This window comes from Petromyzon marinus, chromosome 63 (genome assembly GCF_048934315.1).
Source record: "Petromyzon marinus isolate PM22_M1 ecotype Great Lakes invasive population chromosome 63, UKy_Petmar_22M1.pri1.0, whole genome shotgun sequence".
Classification (NCBI taxonomy): Eukaryota; Metazoa; Chordata; class Hyperoartia; order Petromyzontiformes; family Petromyzontidae; genus Petromyzon; species Petromyzon marinus.
The window spans coordinates 4,594,373-4,611,323 of record NC_133729.1 but is presented as its reverse complement, the minus strand read 5'-3'; the positions used below and the strand labels follow the sequence as shown (position 1 = coordinate 4,611,323).

At 46.3% G+C, this 16,951-nt stretch overlaps 1 protein-coding gene across 1 annotated transcript in view; it reads left to right on the top strand.

Moving 5' to 3' along the window:
* LOC116956011 (myosin-7-like) overlaps positions 1 to 16,951 on the top strand; it is a 33,313-nt gene that overhangs the window by 4,008 nt on the left and 12,354 nt on the right. Inside the window, exons 4-25 of the mRNA XM_032977397.2 lie at positions 879 to 1,022; positions 2,158 to 2,314; positions 2,535 to 2,562; positions 3,636 to 3,732; positions 4,316 to 4,408; positions 5,703 to 5,766; positions 6,350 to 6,448; positions 6,563 to 6,666; positions 6,846 to 6,984; positions 7,673 to 7,791; positions 8,237 to 8,386; positions 8,616 to 8,786; positions 9,082 to 9,391; positions 10,185 to 10,252; positions 10,663 to 10,750; positions 10,886 to 11,003; positions 11,244 to 11,367; positions 13,001 to 13,137; positions 13,618 to 13,873; positions 14,086 to 14,328; positions 15,506 to 15,682; positions 16,504 to 16,649. Coding sequence (XP_032833288.1) covers positions 879 to 1,022; positions 2,158 to 2,314; positions 2,535 to 2,562; positions 3,636 to 3,732; positions 4,316 to 4,408; positions 5,703 to 5,766; positions 6,350 to 6,448; positions 6,563 to 6,666; positions 6,846 to 6,984; positions 7,673 to 7,791; positions 8,237 to 8,386; positions 8,616 to 8,786; positions 9,082 to 9,391; positions 10,185 to 10,252; positions 10,663 to 10,750; positions 10,886 to 11,003; positions 11,244 to 11,367; positions 13,001 to 13,137; positions 13,618 to 13,873; positions 14,086 to 14,328; positions 15,506 to 15,682; positions 16,504 to 16,649 — 3,032 coding nt within the window. The remainder of the gene's footprint in view (positions 1 to 878; positions 1,023 to 2,157; positions 2,315 to 2,534; positions 2,563 to 3,635; positions 3,733 to 4,315; positions 4,409 to 5,702; positions 5,767 to 6,349; positions 6,449 to 6,562; positions 6,667 to 6,845; positions 6,985 to 7,672; positions 7,792 to 8,236; positions 8,387 to 8,615; positions 8,787 to 9,081; positions 9,392 to 10,184; positions 10,253 to 10,662; positions 10,751 to 10,885; positions 11,004 to 11,243; positions 11,368 to 13,000; positions 13,138 to 13,617; positions 13,874 to 14,085; positions 14,329 to 15,505; positions 15,683 to 16,503; positions 16,650 to 16,951) is intronic.

The following is a 16,951-nucleotide window of genomic DNA, read 5'->3' as shown; positions in this document are numbered from 1 at the left end:
TAGAAGGACGAGTCCATCTATGTTCGGAAAAGAGGAGGGGGGAGACGAAAAATTAATGTATGCTGTCTGAAAGCCACCGTAAGCGTGAACAATCAATTAAGACCCGAAATGGTTTATCGAATCTTTCCAATGATTGCTAAGCCAGAATCCATCTTCTCGGTTGAAATTGTCTGTGTTTGTATATGTGGATAGCCTCATGAACGAATCTCTCATGGTAGCCCGATGGCTTGCAAAGAACCTCTGTCTTGGAGAAGCCAATGTCATGTGAGCCTACTGAATTATAACAGTGATCTGCCACGGCCGAGGTGTTGGTCCTACCGTGTTTAAGGTCTGCTTTGTGTTCACGAATGCGGTCCGAGACATGTCGTTTGGTTTCTCCAATGTAACTACCACAGAGGCAACTTAGTTTGAATACACCAGGGTACTGTATGTCCGGAATCACATCTTTTAACATAGTTAAAAAACAGTTACAAAATAGAATGATTTCGATCAGTTTCCTTCATTGCAAGGCCCACGGGCCACTGGCGGCTCCTGGTGGCCTCTAGCGCGGCCCTTGACGTGCGGCCCCTGACAATACACCACGTGTGACAACACCCCCCGTCGTGTTGCTGTCAAACCCCAATGGTTTCAAATGCGTGGCGGCCCTCACACTGATGATGTCTTATCAACGAAAGTGCCCCCCACCCCCTCTGAAAATTAGTGAAGAACACTGATTTAGGTGGCAAAGGCATGCAAGGGTTGAGGCATGAGTGACCGCAATAGAGGGCATTTAGGGGTCACGAAATGGTTGCTACTGTATATAGACACATATATACACGCAGATGTCCACATATAGACAAAGACACAAGCATACGTTTCTTCCATGACCGTGCACGCAGACCATCGTCGTGAAAGACGTGGACGTGATGCAAATGAACCCGCCCAAGTTCGACAAGATCGAGGACATGGCCATGCTGACCTTCCTCAACGAGCCGTCCGTGCTGTTCAACCTCAAAGAGCGTTACGCGGCATGGATGATCTACGTGAGTGCCCCGATAACAGCATGTTGCCCGGACTGGAAAGTACAAGCACCCGAAACCATAAAATTATAAAAGGCTGGTCATACACACAACATTATAAGTGGCACCCCTAACTTTGGCTTTAAAATGCAGGGAAAATGTAGGTATAATCTGAGAAATATAGTATTTATGAATAAATAAAGGGGAGTCAATCAGATCATTCCATTGAGGTATGAGCCTCAGTGGGATGATTTATAGATTGATTGATTGGAGAGAGGGTCATTAGATCTCAGTGGGGTATCCGACCCCCAGGAACAGGTTTGCTAATTTGCTGAGCATTTATGTAAGGATTGCTTGAATAGAGGTCTCGAAAAATCTAACAGGACCGACATATCTGATTTATTGACCTCATACGATGCCATCAAGAGGCCAGGACTGATCATATGCTAATAACCATTAAGAACTTCTATGGTGGGCAGACCCAAGTAAAGCTTCGTGGCTAGGAGTCAGAGACACTTGCAGATAACCTTTGGATGTTGTCTGCCTCCTTCACTATTTAATACCTTATTTGACTACATAGTTCGAGCTTTCTATGGCTGAAAAAATATGCTTTTTTATTGGCTGTTCCAGAGGAATTTGCATCTGGTACAGATACAATGATACAAAGGGAGGCTAATTGATGCCCCGGTGTATTCAAGGGATGGCTACCTACTTTTAAACCAGGTTATTTACTGGGATTATCTGGCAGTTGCTGCTCACTTTAAGAACGAGTTTTAGACTGCTGTTGAACGTAGGACTTAAAATCAGCGCCACTAAAACAAAGCACGTGCCTGATTATTTTATGTCATCAACACTCCACATCAACTCTCCATGAGTAATGGGGCAGTTGTGGAGACAGTGGAGGAGTTCCCATACTTGGGTAGTGTGCTCATGACCAGTTCCTAGTCAGAAGCAGACAGTATGCTCATTACCAGTTCCGGGTTGGAAGCGTTGATTTAGTCGAGCAGCATTATAATCCTTCGATACTTCACATGGCATCAAAGTCTACCTAGTCTGGCACCAGTGCTGTGGTGACATCATCATCATATTGTGGCGAATAGTGGCTGTTGTTGTTGTGTCTATGTGTGCGTGTCCATGCGTATCTGTGTGGTCCATGCAGACGTACTCGGGGCTGTTCTGTGTCACGGTGAACCCCTACAAGTGGCTGCCCGTGTACAGCTCGCAGTGCGTAAACGCGTACCGGGGCAAGAAACGGCAGGAGGCCCCTCCACACATCTTCTCCATCTCCGACAATGCATACCAGTACATGCTTTCGGGTACGTTCACACACACACATACACCAGCACATTCTCATGGGTATGTGAACACACAACACATTCAAAGACACTTGCAAATGTTCACATTGTTACGCAGTACGTCTGTCTGCCAGGCTCATATTCGTGCACTGTCCACCTATCTGTGAATATTTACCGAAAAACCTGTACACTCTCCTGTCGATTTACCTCTCTTACTGTCTCTCTGGTTTACATTCCACAGACAGAGAAAATCAGTCAGTTCTGATCACGTGAGTTTCAATATAGCGCAAAGGGCACACTTTGAGTTGTGGGAAATTATTGGGTGCGATATCTGTCTCTCTGGTCAATGGAAACCATATTGAGGCTTCAGAAGCTCAGCATGCCTGGAAAGGTGATATTGAAAAATCTTTGCCAGAACCTTTCAGGGCACACTGACAAGATAAATGCCCGAGTAGTTGATACAATAAGTGCGGTCCTCCTTCTTAAAAAGGGGGACCACCAAGGCATCTGTTAAATCCTGTGGAATCGGCCCTGTGGTCCAGACAGTCGTAATGATATAATGCAGAACAGCCTGCACAAAATCACCACCCTCAGCAAGCAATGATAAGATTATTGCTTGCAATCTTATCAGCTAACCGAGAGCAGGCTATTTTGGGTTTGAATGGGGTCCTAAGTGAATGTCCACCATCGCAGTGGAAGAATGGCAGACGCATCTTACAAGTGACAAGCCGATGGCCAGTTGGCAAGGGCATGGGCCCGCATTCACTGTTAGACTGAGTCCTCAATATGGGTGGATGAATCAATGACAGAAAGGCAAAGGAACAGTTACCATGGCAGTAGCGACAAAAGTGATAAGTGACTTGACTGCTGGTGACAATTGACAGAAGCGAATCAGTGAGTGCTTCATCATGAATAAACCTGTTAACATTAAATTCGATCCAGTATAGTGCGGTAGAAATTGTGTGTTCCACCCCAGATATGATCTTTGGCCATATATGTACTCGGTATCCAAGTAATAATTACTCACAGTTTAAGAAGTCTTTGACATGCAACAAAAGCAAAGCTTCTTCAATGTCTGGATCTGTCTGCCTGCCTGTGTTTACCTCACCCCTGCCTGCCTCTCCACCACCAGAACTCCCTCCAACCCTCTCCTAAATAACCTCTTCAACTTTGCCTTCGTACCCCCTTAATTACTTCTTTTACCCCTCTCTTGCTCGGTGTTTCCCATTCCTTTCCACCGTTACGTAATTCTTCACTCTGAGCCATTTGTTACATTACGGGTGGATTACAAATGTGAGTTCTTGTTTTATATCTGCTTGTATCCGTCGCTGTGATGGGACAGTGGCGAGTCTGGCGCGGGGAAAACTGTGAACACGAAACGTGTCATCCAGTACTTCGCGTCCATCGCTGCAGCAGGAACTAAGCGTGACGCCAGCAAGGTGAGGATAGGGATGGACACGGGAAGACATGAGGGGGGAGACGTAGGGCCACAGACTACACAGGGAGGCACGGGGAAACATGGAAAACATAAGGAGGCATGAGGGGAAAATGTGGAGACTGGAGACTGTCCTTTTCACAGGTAGCTAAGAAACAATAATTATTGGTAGAAGCAAATGAAAGCAGAATTACATTCTGTCTCCACATACAGACACAATATTTTAGCCCGTCAGCAGGATCTGAAAACCAAAATTATTCCACAGCATGTTTAACCAGGAAAACCCTCGACCGATTTCGACCTCCTGGGTATAATCATCAATCAGGCTTGTTAAACAAATGTTTCTGGATTAGCAGATGCTATTGGCAAGGTTAATTCATATTTTTAAAATGCAAGTTTTTGTGCAAATAATGGCTTTTTTTGTATCCAGTAAAGCGTCACTAGCCTCAACTCACGTTCAGAAGGGTGCTGCTCAATTGGGATTTTTGGCCAATTCCATTTATGAGAGTTTGCCATGCTGTGGGTGGAAACTGGAGGACCTGGAGAATAACCCATTACACATACCAACACTGCTGTGATCTTCACAGGGAACCCTGGAGGATCAAATCGTCTCAGCCAACCCTGCACTGGAAGCCTTCGGCAATGCGAAGACACTCAGGAACGACAACTCCTCGCGATTCGTGAGTCTCTCTGATAGGGTTAACACCTAACGTGACCACTTGATTCTGCCCTTGTTAATGACCTTCAATCTGACGCACAAACCCCTTCCCCTCTCAGTGTGCCACCATGTAACCCATTCGTATTTGTGTGTGCGTGTGTGTGCTATTTCTCTGTCCGTCCTCCTGGCAGTAGCGTAACTAGCGTGGGGGGCAAGGGGTGCCTTTCCACCCCCCGCACCGCCCACCCACCCGCACCGCCCGTGATTGTCAAAGCTACGAGTTAGAGCCCCCTTAACAACCACCATAAGTTTCGATTTAAAGCTTTCGTGACTGCAGGGATTCATATTCTTGGTTCTTTCGGGAAAGTCACGTAGAAGGGAAATAATACAATTCAATATGTACCGTTTTATTTTTTATTATTTCCCTTCTACGTGACTTTACCGAGAGAACCAAGAATATGAACCACCATAAAAGATGTTAACAGTGCAAAATATTAAACTTATTTAAAACACGGTTTAAATCATTTTTCTATGAAAATACCTTCAGTTACGTTCCAGATTTTATTTTAATTTAATTATAGCAGGCAAATCATATTGCAGGGCCACTACGGAGAGCTGTAGTGGCTGCATTTTCCAAAGGCAGAGCGCCACGACAGCGTTAAATGTTCGAGACGGTGAGCATAAGGATGTGATTAGACAAGAGGAGCCAAGATATGTCGCCTAGGTACAACCAAGGGGGACAAATCACTGCTTGCTGCTCCTTCTCATTTCCTCTACAGCTCTCCCCTTCTGCTCACCCACCATCTACTCTATGTGCTAGCGCAGGGGTGGGCAAATTTTTTGACTCGCGGGCCACAATGGGTTCTAACATTTGACAGAGGGGCCGGGCCAGGAACAGATGGATGGAGTGTTTCTGTGAACTAATATAAATGACATGTAAAAATCATTACATGAAAGGATTTGGACTTTAACAGGTAGCAAAGTATTTATTTGCAAGGCAATTTAACAAATTACACGAACTTGAACAATACAAAAACATGTAACTCCCGGTCAAAGTGTGCCATCTAATGGGGAAATGGGGGCATTACATGAGAAAGGTAAAATTGTATTTAATAATACTTGGACAAGTTCGGTGGGCCGGATTAATAACCCCAACGGGCCGTATACGGCCCAGGGGCCGTACTTTGCCCATGTCTGTGCTAGCGTGAAGGCGTGGTGCTAACCACACCACCCCCTCATGCGCTGTTCTGAACTTCATAGGTGCTCACTGTTAAAGGTTACAGCGGGAAACTTTATCTTGTTGTGTGCGTGTCCAGGGAAAATTTATCCGCATTCACTTCGGAACGACTGGAAAACTGGCGTCCGCTGACATTGAAACATGTGAGTCCATGCGGTTCCGTCGAGGATCTTTCTCACACTGTGTCGGAACTATTGATGCCCAACCACCACATACGTCATTACACCTCTTTTGCCAGTACCAAAATATAATAATAGGGTTTTTTCCCTTTTTTCTGGCAACAAAAGTGAAACCTTTTTACAAGGATTCATGTCTGCATTAACCACAATACCTGCAGTCAAAATGCAAACAAAAAAACATACTATGATAATATATGCATTGTCCTTGAAACTAATTGGTCCACTACCAGATGACGCCTTTTGGCATCATCTGGTCGAGCACGAATTGGGCAGAGGCTCAAAAGAAAGCTGTCCCTTGGTGTGGACCATCAGTTTCAAGGACAATGCATATATTATCATAGTATGTTTTTTGTTTGCATTTTGACTGCAGGTATTGTGGTTAATGCAGACATGAATCCTTGTAAAAAGGTTTCAGTTTTGTTGCCAGAAAAAAGGGGAAAACCCCGATTATTACACCACATACGTGTTTGTCCTCTCAAATGTCTGCTTGTCTGTACACCTATCTTTACGTTTGTCTGTCTGTCTTAACTTTATTTCTTTCCATTAGATCTCTTGGAGAAATCTCGTGTTACGTTCCAGCTCAAGGCTGAACGCAACTACCACATCTTCTACCAGATCCTGAGCCAGAGGAAACCTGAGCTCCTGGGTACAAACAACACGACCACTACCACTATCATTCTCACCACCACCACCATTGTCATCATTAATCACTCTTTCTGCTCCCCCTCTCCCCTCTCTCTCTATTCTCTCCTGTCCCCAGAAATGCTGCTGGTGACCACCAACCCGTACGATTACTCATTCATCAGCCAGGGACAGGTCACCGTGGCTGGAATGGATGACGGAGACGAGCTCATGGCTACGGATGTGAGCTTCCTCCTCTTCCTCATTTTATCCACCCGAAAGGATGATGAGTTGCTTTATCTGCCTGTCCTCCTGCTCATTCTCATCTCCTCTGCAGCTCCCCACCCCCATTATGCTTCTCCTCCTCATGGTGGGCGATGATGTTGATGGGTGGTGGTGGTGATGGTTGCACCTCTCCGCAGAGTGCCTTCGACATCCTGGGCTTCACAGCGGAGGAGAAAGCGAGCGTGTACAAGCTGACGGGCGCCATCATGCACTTCGGCAACATGCACTTCAAGCAGAAGCAGCGAGAGGAACAAGCAGAGGCAGATGGCACTGAGGGTATGGAAGCGCGCGGGGACACATGGGACGTGAGGATATGCGGGGACACGCCTGGGAATTCCCCAGGAAGAGCTAGTCCGTCGCCAGGGAAAGGGAGGTCTGGACCGTCCTACTCAACATGCTGCCTCTGCAAACCTCACCAGGACAAGCGGACTGAGAAACGAATGAACGAACCATATAGGGGCACACTGGGACTCACTGGAACGGGGGAGCCAACAGGGTCATGTGGGCACTTGGGGACACAAAGGAATTTAAATTAACAAGAAATATATATTTTTCATTTTATGAAAGCTAACATGAGGAGACTTTACAAATGACCAGTATGGAACACCCAAGTCCTCAAAGTCATGAGCTGATTATTGCACGAGTAAGCTCCTTTTAGCACTGGCGAATCCTTTTAGTAGGATTCTTGTTTATAAGTTTTTGGTAACCGATCAATTTGGCTGGTTTCCTTCATAGCAAAAAAAACGTTCTAAGAAAAGTGTTTATATTTAAATGAGTGATCATGACCCTCCCATTACAAATGATGCAGATAGCACAATTGAGATTTTAAAAAGCCAAAGAGGAACACGTCAGCCTGTGTCTAAAGCAAGGGGGAGTGGTGGCGCAGACAGATGAACAGGGCTAATGTACCAACGTTGGAACGTGTGAATAAAAAAAAACGTGGGTGGATCTTTGCCTTTGACAGATGCCGACAAAGCGTCGTACCTCATGGGGCTCAACTCGGCCGACCTCATCAAGGGCCTGTGCCACCCCAGGGTCAAGGTCGGCAACGAATACGTGACCAAGGGTCAGGACGTGCAGCAGGTGGGCGGCTCCTGATGGCGACTTCCAACGAAAGCGAAACCCCCCATTCTCTTAATACATTTATTGTGACATCATCATTGTCACCACCATGAATTATCATACAGATCATATCCACGGTTCACCCTCAGCATTTCGTCATGATGATCAAAATATATGTATCTTTATCACCTGATTCATAGAATTGTACTCATCACCCCCTACTTTCCTGTTATGTGCATCATATTTGTATTGTTTAATTATGGCTGTTGTATTTTTACCAAGGTCTCTTCTGGTTCTCACCTCGTATAAATAAGGACAATAAATGAGGGGTATAATGGGGAGCCCGGGACCCTCTATACACTTGTCAATTACGACTCTTCTTGGCAACTTCCCCACCCTCCCTAACCCCATGGGCTTCCGTGCCCCACCAATATATTTACCCACCGGCCGCCACTGCGTCTGCCAGGTGTCCTATTCCATCGGTGCACTGGCAAAGTCCGTGTACGAGAAGATGTTCAACTGGATGGTCGTGCGCATCAACCAGTCGCTGGAGACCAAGGCCCCACGACAGCACTTCATCGGCGTGCTGGACATCGCCGGCTTCGAGATCTTCGACGTGAGGACACCACCACCATCTGCCAGGCACCATTGTCATCACCACCATTACTGCCACCAACACTGCCACAACCACCAACAGCACTATCACCACCCACCATCGCCACCACAGACTCCACCATTATCACCACCGTCGCAAATGTCACCACCATCACCTGTCCGGCCATCAGTCTCTCAGCTCACCATCTGTCTGTCCATCCATACGTATGTCCCTCTCCCGGTGTGTGCAGTTCAACTCATTTGAACAGATCTGCATCAACTTCACCAACGAGAAGTTGCAGCAGTTCTTCAACCACCACATGTTCGTGCTGGAGCAGGAGGAGTACAAGAAGGAGGGTATCGAGTGGGTCTTCATTGATTTCGGCATGGACCTGCAGGCCTGCATCGAGCTCATCGAGAAGGTGGCTGCCACTGATGATTGATGAAGATTATGGCGATAGTGGTGATGACACTGCTACTGATAATAATGCAACCACTGATGATGCTTCTGATGCCAATGATGATGATCATTCTGATCATCATCTACAATGATGATAGAAATTATTATCCATCACCACCATGAATAACATGATGATGACCATAGCAGTAATTATCATGTTATTCCTCATACTGCAATTGTTACCGCTTCTGCTTCTTTGACCAATGACAATTGGCGACAATATCGATGACCACACCGTTTGCCTGCGTGCTTCGCAGCCCATGGGCATCATGTCCATCCTGGAAGAGGAGTGCATGTTCCCCAAGGCGTCCGACCAGAGCTTCAAGGCAAAGCTGTACGATAACCACCTGGGCAAGTCCAACAATTTCCAGAAGCCGCGCATCGTCAAGGGCAGGCCGGAGGCCCACTTTGCGTTGATGCACTACGCCGGCGTGGTGGACTACAACATCTCGGGTTGGCTCATCAAGAACAAGGACCCGCTCAACGAGACTGTCGTTGGGCTCTATCAGAAGTCCTCACTCAAGCTGCTCTCCGTACTGTTTGCGAACTACGCCGCTGCAGATGCTGGTGAGCAAATTATATCTCGCTTTATATCACAATGGCTCTGACGTCCACTCAATCGCACTCATTTGATCGCTCACCAACTCGCTCGCTCCCTCATTCACCCACGCACTCACTCGAACATTCAACCACATACTCAATAACAAGAGGAGCACCCATTTGCCACTAAGTGACTGTGACATCAGCATAGCGTGTGTCCAGATCTTGGTGATAAGCAGGATGGACTGTAGGCAGGCGAAGCTGAATGTTTTCAAGCTGGCACAAGTGTATATATATATATAGGGTTCCACGTTTCACAAGCAAAAGGAGAAGATAAACGTATCTGGAAAGTCTCAAGAGCTTCATGTGCAGAACCAGGCCAGGCATCTTCCACACAGCATTAGGCAGTCCATGAAAAGATGATGCTCAATTGACATTAAGTGAGACTTCCGCTAGATGTAGTTAAGTTGAGGTTGCGATGAGGGATACGTCTGATGGATGGATTTGTGTAGTGTAAACTATTTAGAAGTTGATGACAGAACATAACACAAAATAATTGCAGATATAGTTAGAAAGAGGGGGTTGTCAAGGGTAGGACATGTGGACAAGATGGACGAGGGAAGTTAGTGAGATGGGTAGAGACTGGCAGCCAAAAACCAAGCAGAAGACTTCAAGGCATGTGGTAGTCAGGTGTCGACTTTACAACTCCAACTACAGGATTTGTGGGAAGAGTGATATGACACCGAGAGGACCTCCTTGTCCTTGACCTGAAGAAACTGTGTGCAACCCCTTTCTCCCATGCCCCCCTCCTCCGCTGTAGATGCCGCCAAGAAGGGGGGCGCCAAGAAGAAGGGCTCTTCCTTCCAGACGGTGTCAGCTCTGCACAGGGTGAGCAAATCACGGAGATGCGACTGCGTATGTTTTTTTTTCGGTTGTGCTGTAAGTTCTTCATTGTGTTCATTTTGTGCCGCATATTGTTCTCTATGATGTTCAACCGTTTACTCCACATACTGGAAGTTTCTTCAATTCAGTTTCTGAGTTTTACTGTGTTGTTCGGCATGGTATCTGACGTTTCACTTCGTGTGCTGGGAGCTTCTTCATCGTGCCAAACAACATGTGGTTCATCCCAAAACACGTTTAAGAGATACATAACTTAATTATATTATAATTGTGTAAAAATAACTCTGGTATTAGATCAACAACAGGGTGAGGTGATGATAGTGACTGGCACACTGCCCTATGAGCCCGGCAACCCTTCCTTTTCCGTTTTGACCGTATCCTCGCTCTCACCCTCGCAGGAGAACCTGAACAAGCTGATGACCAACTTGAGGTCCACGCATCCTCACTTTGTGCGCTGCATCATCCCCAATGAGGAGAAGAAGCCAGGTGAGCACACACACCTGTACAGAGATTACCGGTGTAGCCTACGTAGACTTGCTGGGGCAAGTGCTATTCGTGAGCACCTATGATACACACACTGCTTCCTGCGCCCTCTCCCCCCCATCGCTGTGCCCCCCCCAGGTGCAATGGACAACGCCCTGGTGATGCACCAACTGCGTTGTAACGGCGTGCTGGAGGGAATCCGTATCTGCAGGAAGGGATTCCCCAACAGGATCCTCTATGGTGACTTCAAGCAACGGCAAGTCACCATTATCACAAGATGCAGCGTCATCATCGTCCCCATCACATGCAGTATCGTCATCAGAAGATGCAGTCTCAGCATCATCAGCATTCTTATTATCAGATTATTTATAAATGTCATCATCATCGTTGTGGTCACTATGAACATCATTGGCAGCCGAATCATTCACTGCGATGAGGATGTCCCTGACCCAACCACCCCCGCACCCCATACCCCACCCCCTCCACCACCACACAGGTACCGTATCCTGAATCCGAATGCCGTGCCCGAGGGACAGTTCATGGACAGTCGAAAATCGGCTGAGAAGCTCCTGTCCACCCTCGACATCGACCACACGCAGTACAAGTTCGGACACACCAAGGTATGAGAGGGGGCCTCCTCAAATAATTATTATCATCCGTGATTTGAAGCTTTCGTGACTGCAGGAATCCATATTCTTTGGTTCTTTCAGTAAAATCTCGCAGGTAGGAAAATAAATAAATTATTATTGTTCTACCTATGTGACTTAATTATTATCATCATTATCACGATAATGGTTATAATGATCTATCGACACGTGCCTGAGTGAGCAAGTCACTCATTGCATAGAAAATAAGAAGAGATTTTGGTGGGGTTTTATCTTAAAATGCACCACATCAAATGACAAACCAAGGAAAACTTTCACTTAAATTTGCACAGAAGGGTCACAATACCTATTTTCTACTTTACAACCAAGCCACACTGTAGCCATGCCGAGACATCCTGGCACGGCTCAGGTGCCAAGTTGTTTTTCCACCAGAAATCCTGGGCCATGACATTAATGTCACGCGCAATAAACGTATGGCGTAAGCATCACACGTTCATTGACGCGACATGACAAAAACTATCGACCTCACCCCTGGCCCTGCGTGGCCTGATACAGATTCAGATATCGCGTTTGGTTTTGGCTAAGCTCGGCAAATAACCACTGGGATGTGCCGGTGTAAAAGTGCTACAAGAGTATACCGAATGACTGCTGTAAGATCCTGCAGACGAAAAGAAGAGAAAGCTATGTATGACATCGGAACTCGAATGCCTCTCCTAGCTAACTCTTAGATGGGACGCCATGTTCCCAGGCTGCCACGGCAAAGACCTCTGGGTGGTGACAAGGTCAAGTGACAACACGCTTGCCGCTTGTTGCAGGGGTTAATGTGTTGACCATAATATATGGGCTGTCTGCTGCACAATGGACATTAAAGATCCTGTGATATTATGAAAAAAATAGCCCATGTGTGTTGGCATCACAGTTCAAATTCAATACATTTCTTGCAAAGGACAGCTATTCCTAGATTTTAGAATGTTCATTTTAAGAAGTTTAGAATTTTACACAATTGGAAAATTATGGACACTTTTCGAATAATGAAATCGTATTTCAGCACTCATGAAATTTCACTTGGTACACACCTTGAGATCAAACAAGAACCACCCGGGAGGCTGTGTCATCCATCCGCGACAGTGTCACTGTATCCCTACAGTATAGCAGTAATATCCCACATCACTTTTCCAGTCATTCCAACATGCAGATGTTTTGGTGAGTTCCCTGAAAAGGTTAATTATTTTTACTTAAAAATCAGTATTATTCAATCGTTTTAATATTTGTGTTCTTCGGTGATGAATTTGTTTAGTTAGGAGTAGAGCTGGAATGACTGTCCAAAATACATCCCAAAATTTTCATAAAAAATTAATGAGGAAAGCGATTCCGGTTTACAAGATATCGTTTTACGCGTGTTTTTTGAAGAACGCATTCCTTTCGTAAATCAAGGGATACCTGTACTTCAATGGTAAGCCAAATAACATTGCCCCCTACTTGAAGACGAATGCCCACTTTCAGGCTGGTGCTGCATACACCTTGTGCCACACATGGACAGCTGCCACTGGGGAGTTCCCTGCGAAAGGGGACCTCAAAATATATTTCATGAGAGGTGTGGTATAAAAATCATTGATGACCCCCCCCTGTCACCTTTAACCCCATGCAGGTGTTCTTCAAGGCCGGTCTTCTGGGCACACTGGAAGAGTTGCGAGATGACCGCCTCTCAAAGATCATCACCCTCATGCAGTCACAATGCAGGGGCTTTCTGTCACGCAAGGAGTTTGCTAAGATCATCGAGCGCAGGTGAGGGGTATGGGGAAGCAAAAACAAGTGGGGAGCGGTAGGGTAGCGGTTAACGCGCTGCGCTACGAACCCAGCGACCCAAGTTCGATTCCCGCTCAAGGCCAACACTAGTGACAATTTGAACCGGTTTTGAGCCTCCCCTAGGTTGACTCAACCTCAAATGAGTACCTGGTGTGGTGTGTAAACATCGCCACTAAGGTGTTGTTGGCCACCCACCCAGTAATGTGCTGTGCCGGGATTCATCGGTGCTCAATAACAGTCTGCTAAGGCTATACAGGGGATCTTTGTATTTGAAGGGGAAGGCGGGATCATACAAGGCCACTAGAGGGTGGGTGATGATGTATAATGATGGAGGATTATTAAAGTGTGATGATAAAGGTGATGGTAGATGACTGATAAAGGTCATGACGGTGGTGGTGGTGGATGATTGATGTGTGATGACGACGATGGTGAGTCACCTTCTTGTATCCGTCGCCACAGGGACGCGCTGCTCGTCATCCAGTACAACATCCGCGCATTCATGGGCGTCAAGAACTGGCCGTGGATGAAGCTCTTCTTCAAGATCAAGCCACTGCTCAAGAGCGCCGAGACCGAGAAGGAGATGCAGAACATGAAGGAGGACTTCCTGAAGCTGAAGGAGGCCTACGCCAAGTCGGAGGCACGCCGCAAGGAGCTGGAGGAGAAGTCGGTGTCGCTCCTGCAGGAGAAGAACGACCTCGCCATGCAAGTGCAGGCGGTGCGTAAGACAAGCCGGCCTTACCTAAGCAATGACGATTGACAATAACCACGATGACGATGTACATTGAATGCTTGCTGTTGAACTCAAAATCCTTCCTTCTTCCATCTCTTCACCCACCCCCCACTGTCCCTGTGCCCACATCCCCCCAATCACCACCATGACATTCATCTCCGCCTTCCGCCCCCCTCCCACCACACACACACACACAGGAGCAAGATAACATCGCGGATGCCGAGGAGCGCTGCGAGCAGCTCATCAAGAGCAAGATCTCTCAGGAGGGGAAGATCAAGGAGCTGACGGAGCGACTGGAGGAGGAAGAGGAGATGAACGCCGAGGTGACGGCCAAGAAGCGCAAGCTGGAGGACGAGTGCAGCGAGCTCAAGAAGGACATTGACGACCTGGAGCTCACGCTCGCCAAGGTGGAGAAGGAGAAGCACGCCACGGAGAACAAGGTGAGTGGCGGACCACGCCTTTGACATTATATCAATGTATACCGTAAATTGTACATTTGAAAATGTTTTAATATGTGTCACTACGTGTTTCTTATGTATGTCACTTGACACCCTCGACACTGTTAAAAATGAGATGTTCCGAATGGATTCTTTTGTTTAATGACATTAAATTGATTGCACATTCAGGATAAAGCTGGGGGAAAATACAAATACATTTCTAAATAAATTAATCAGGTTCTCAAGTTTATACAGCTAATGGTCTCAAATATCCATCATATTATATTTGCTCTGTAAGAGTCCCAAACATAAATTGGCGCACAATCCAAAATTGAGGACTAAAAAAATATAAACATTTTGGTTTTACTGTCATCTAGGAGTGTGGGAAAGCACAGCAGCCGGCCCTAGTGTTGGATAAAGGTCACTTGAAGGGACCTCAGTTTTTCATTGATATTCACTTCCACGGACCATTCTCTACCACACGGGCAGGTGGACTGCTCTAGGAGACTTCCGAATGGATTGTCTGCCTCGTAACATGAATTCGAAAGCACAACTGGGATCAAGTTTAGAAAGAAAAACACATTGTAAAAAAAATAGCACGCAAGGTATGGGAGTAAACGATTAATTACAATAGGACCTTTTTTGCCAGTATAAAGATGATAAAAAAAGAAACAGGTAGATGCCAATCAGTTTCAAGGACAATGCACACATTATATTATCAAAGCATATTTGTTTTGCATGTTTTACCACAAGTATGTGTGGGTACTTCAGACTTGATGCTTTGAAATAGGTGTCAATTTGGTGTTAGAACATCCTAATACCTCTTGTATTATTGCCAGAAAAGATAAAGACTTTTCTTCTTTTTCATGAGCCATTACAAATGGGTAAAATAAAATATAAGCAGAACTCCATTCTGTCTCTACATATAAACAAACCACGTTTTGAAAATCAGCCTATTGGATTTCGAAACTAAGATTATTCAGAAGCATTTATTTAAGAAAGCAAACTCTGAACAGATGTTGTCAGTCTTGTTAAACCAATGCTGCTGGGTTACCAGGTGTTATTGGTAACAGCAGTCCATCTAAACTCTGGGGCCCTGTCAAACAAATCTGGCTCTACTAATGTCTCCACCCCCACCACGCGACCATGCCCGCACTCCCACCCACTCTCCCATCCACAGGTGAAGAACCTGACGGAGGAGATGGCCGCTCTGGATGACATCATCGCGAAGCTGACCAAGGAGAAGAAGGCCCTCCAGGAGGCTCACCAGCAAACGCTGGACGACCTGCAGGCTGAGGAGGACAAGGTCAACTCGCTCACCAAGAGCAAGGCCAAGCTGGAGCAGCAAGTGGACGACGTGAGTGGTCCACCAGTGCACTTCACTAGGGGCCTCATGGTTCCACCAATCATAGTTTCTCTTTTACGTGCCAAAGCCTTCTTTAACTCAGTCAAAGTTTGAGTACTGCTGTCATATCTCAGGTGAAGCACCCAAGTCCTACTTTACTGTACTTGATATAATGCAACGTAAAGTACACTGTAGGTAGTCTCTGATGTTAGTCTTGATCTGTACCAGTTGCTTTGCCGCTGTTTAGCCCTGATACGACAACCCTGGAAGTACGGCCCCTTAGTCCACATACAGCCCACACCTCCGATTAGCACTGTTAGCTACGTACGGTGCAAAATTATTTCAACATACATACATTGTCGATGCCAGGAGTCCTTAATACCGTACATAGATCTTGTTTGATCGGGTGTGATTCGATGCAGTTTCCTTATATTTTATTCACGTCCCACTCAGCCATGACCAGTCCTCTCCTAGTGTCAAACCAGTTATTACCGGTTACGCCATTTCCCTGTTCTACACTCATATCAATATAGTATTGACAATAAACTTTGCATTGAATCCCATTTCACCACAATGGGCCTTGTCTGTAGATATAACTTACACACTTGGCCTGTTTTTCCCTCACACTAGCTACAGCTGGTGGTCTGCAAGGTAGTACGCAGACACTAGATGCATCATACAGACCTGTGCACGTGCACGCCCAAGGTTCCATCGGACCGCTGGGCCCACGTGTTCCACTCGCACCTATAACGAGCCGACTGAGAACCCAGAAAATCTCTGTGGTCGATGTTATTTTATATAAGCATGCATGTGTCTGCACGTACGTTCCACAGCTGGAGGGCTCGCTGGAGCAGGAGAAGAAGGTCCGCATGGATCTGGAGCGCGCCAAGAGGAAGCTGGAGGGAGACCTCAAGCTGACCCAGGAGACCATCATGGATCTGGAGAACGACAAGCAGCAGCTGGAGGAGAAGTCCAAGAAGTAGGGTGCTCGTACGGCCCAAAGAATATCGTCACTATCATAATCGTTGTCATCTTTATCATCATGATTTTATCATCGTTATCATCATGACCCATGACCTATGATTGATTGAAGCATGGCTGAGGGACCGTGACTTTATGACCTTTGTGTGTCCGTATGTGTGCATAAGTGCACATATATCTGTATGTGCAACGTGTGTGCATCCATGCACGTGTGCATGTGTACACTTATGCTCGTTTGTATGTGGGTACTCACATACATGTATGCGCAATTACATATATACGTATGTACATATATGCGTA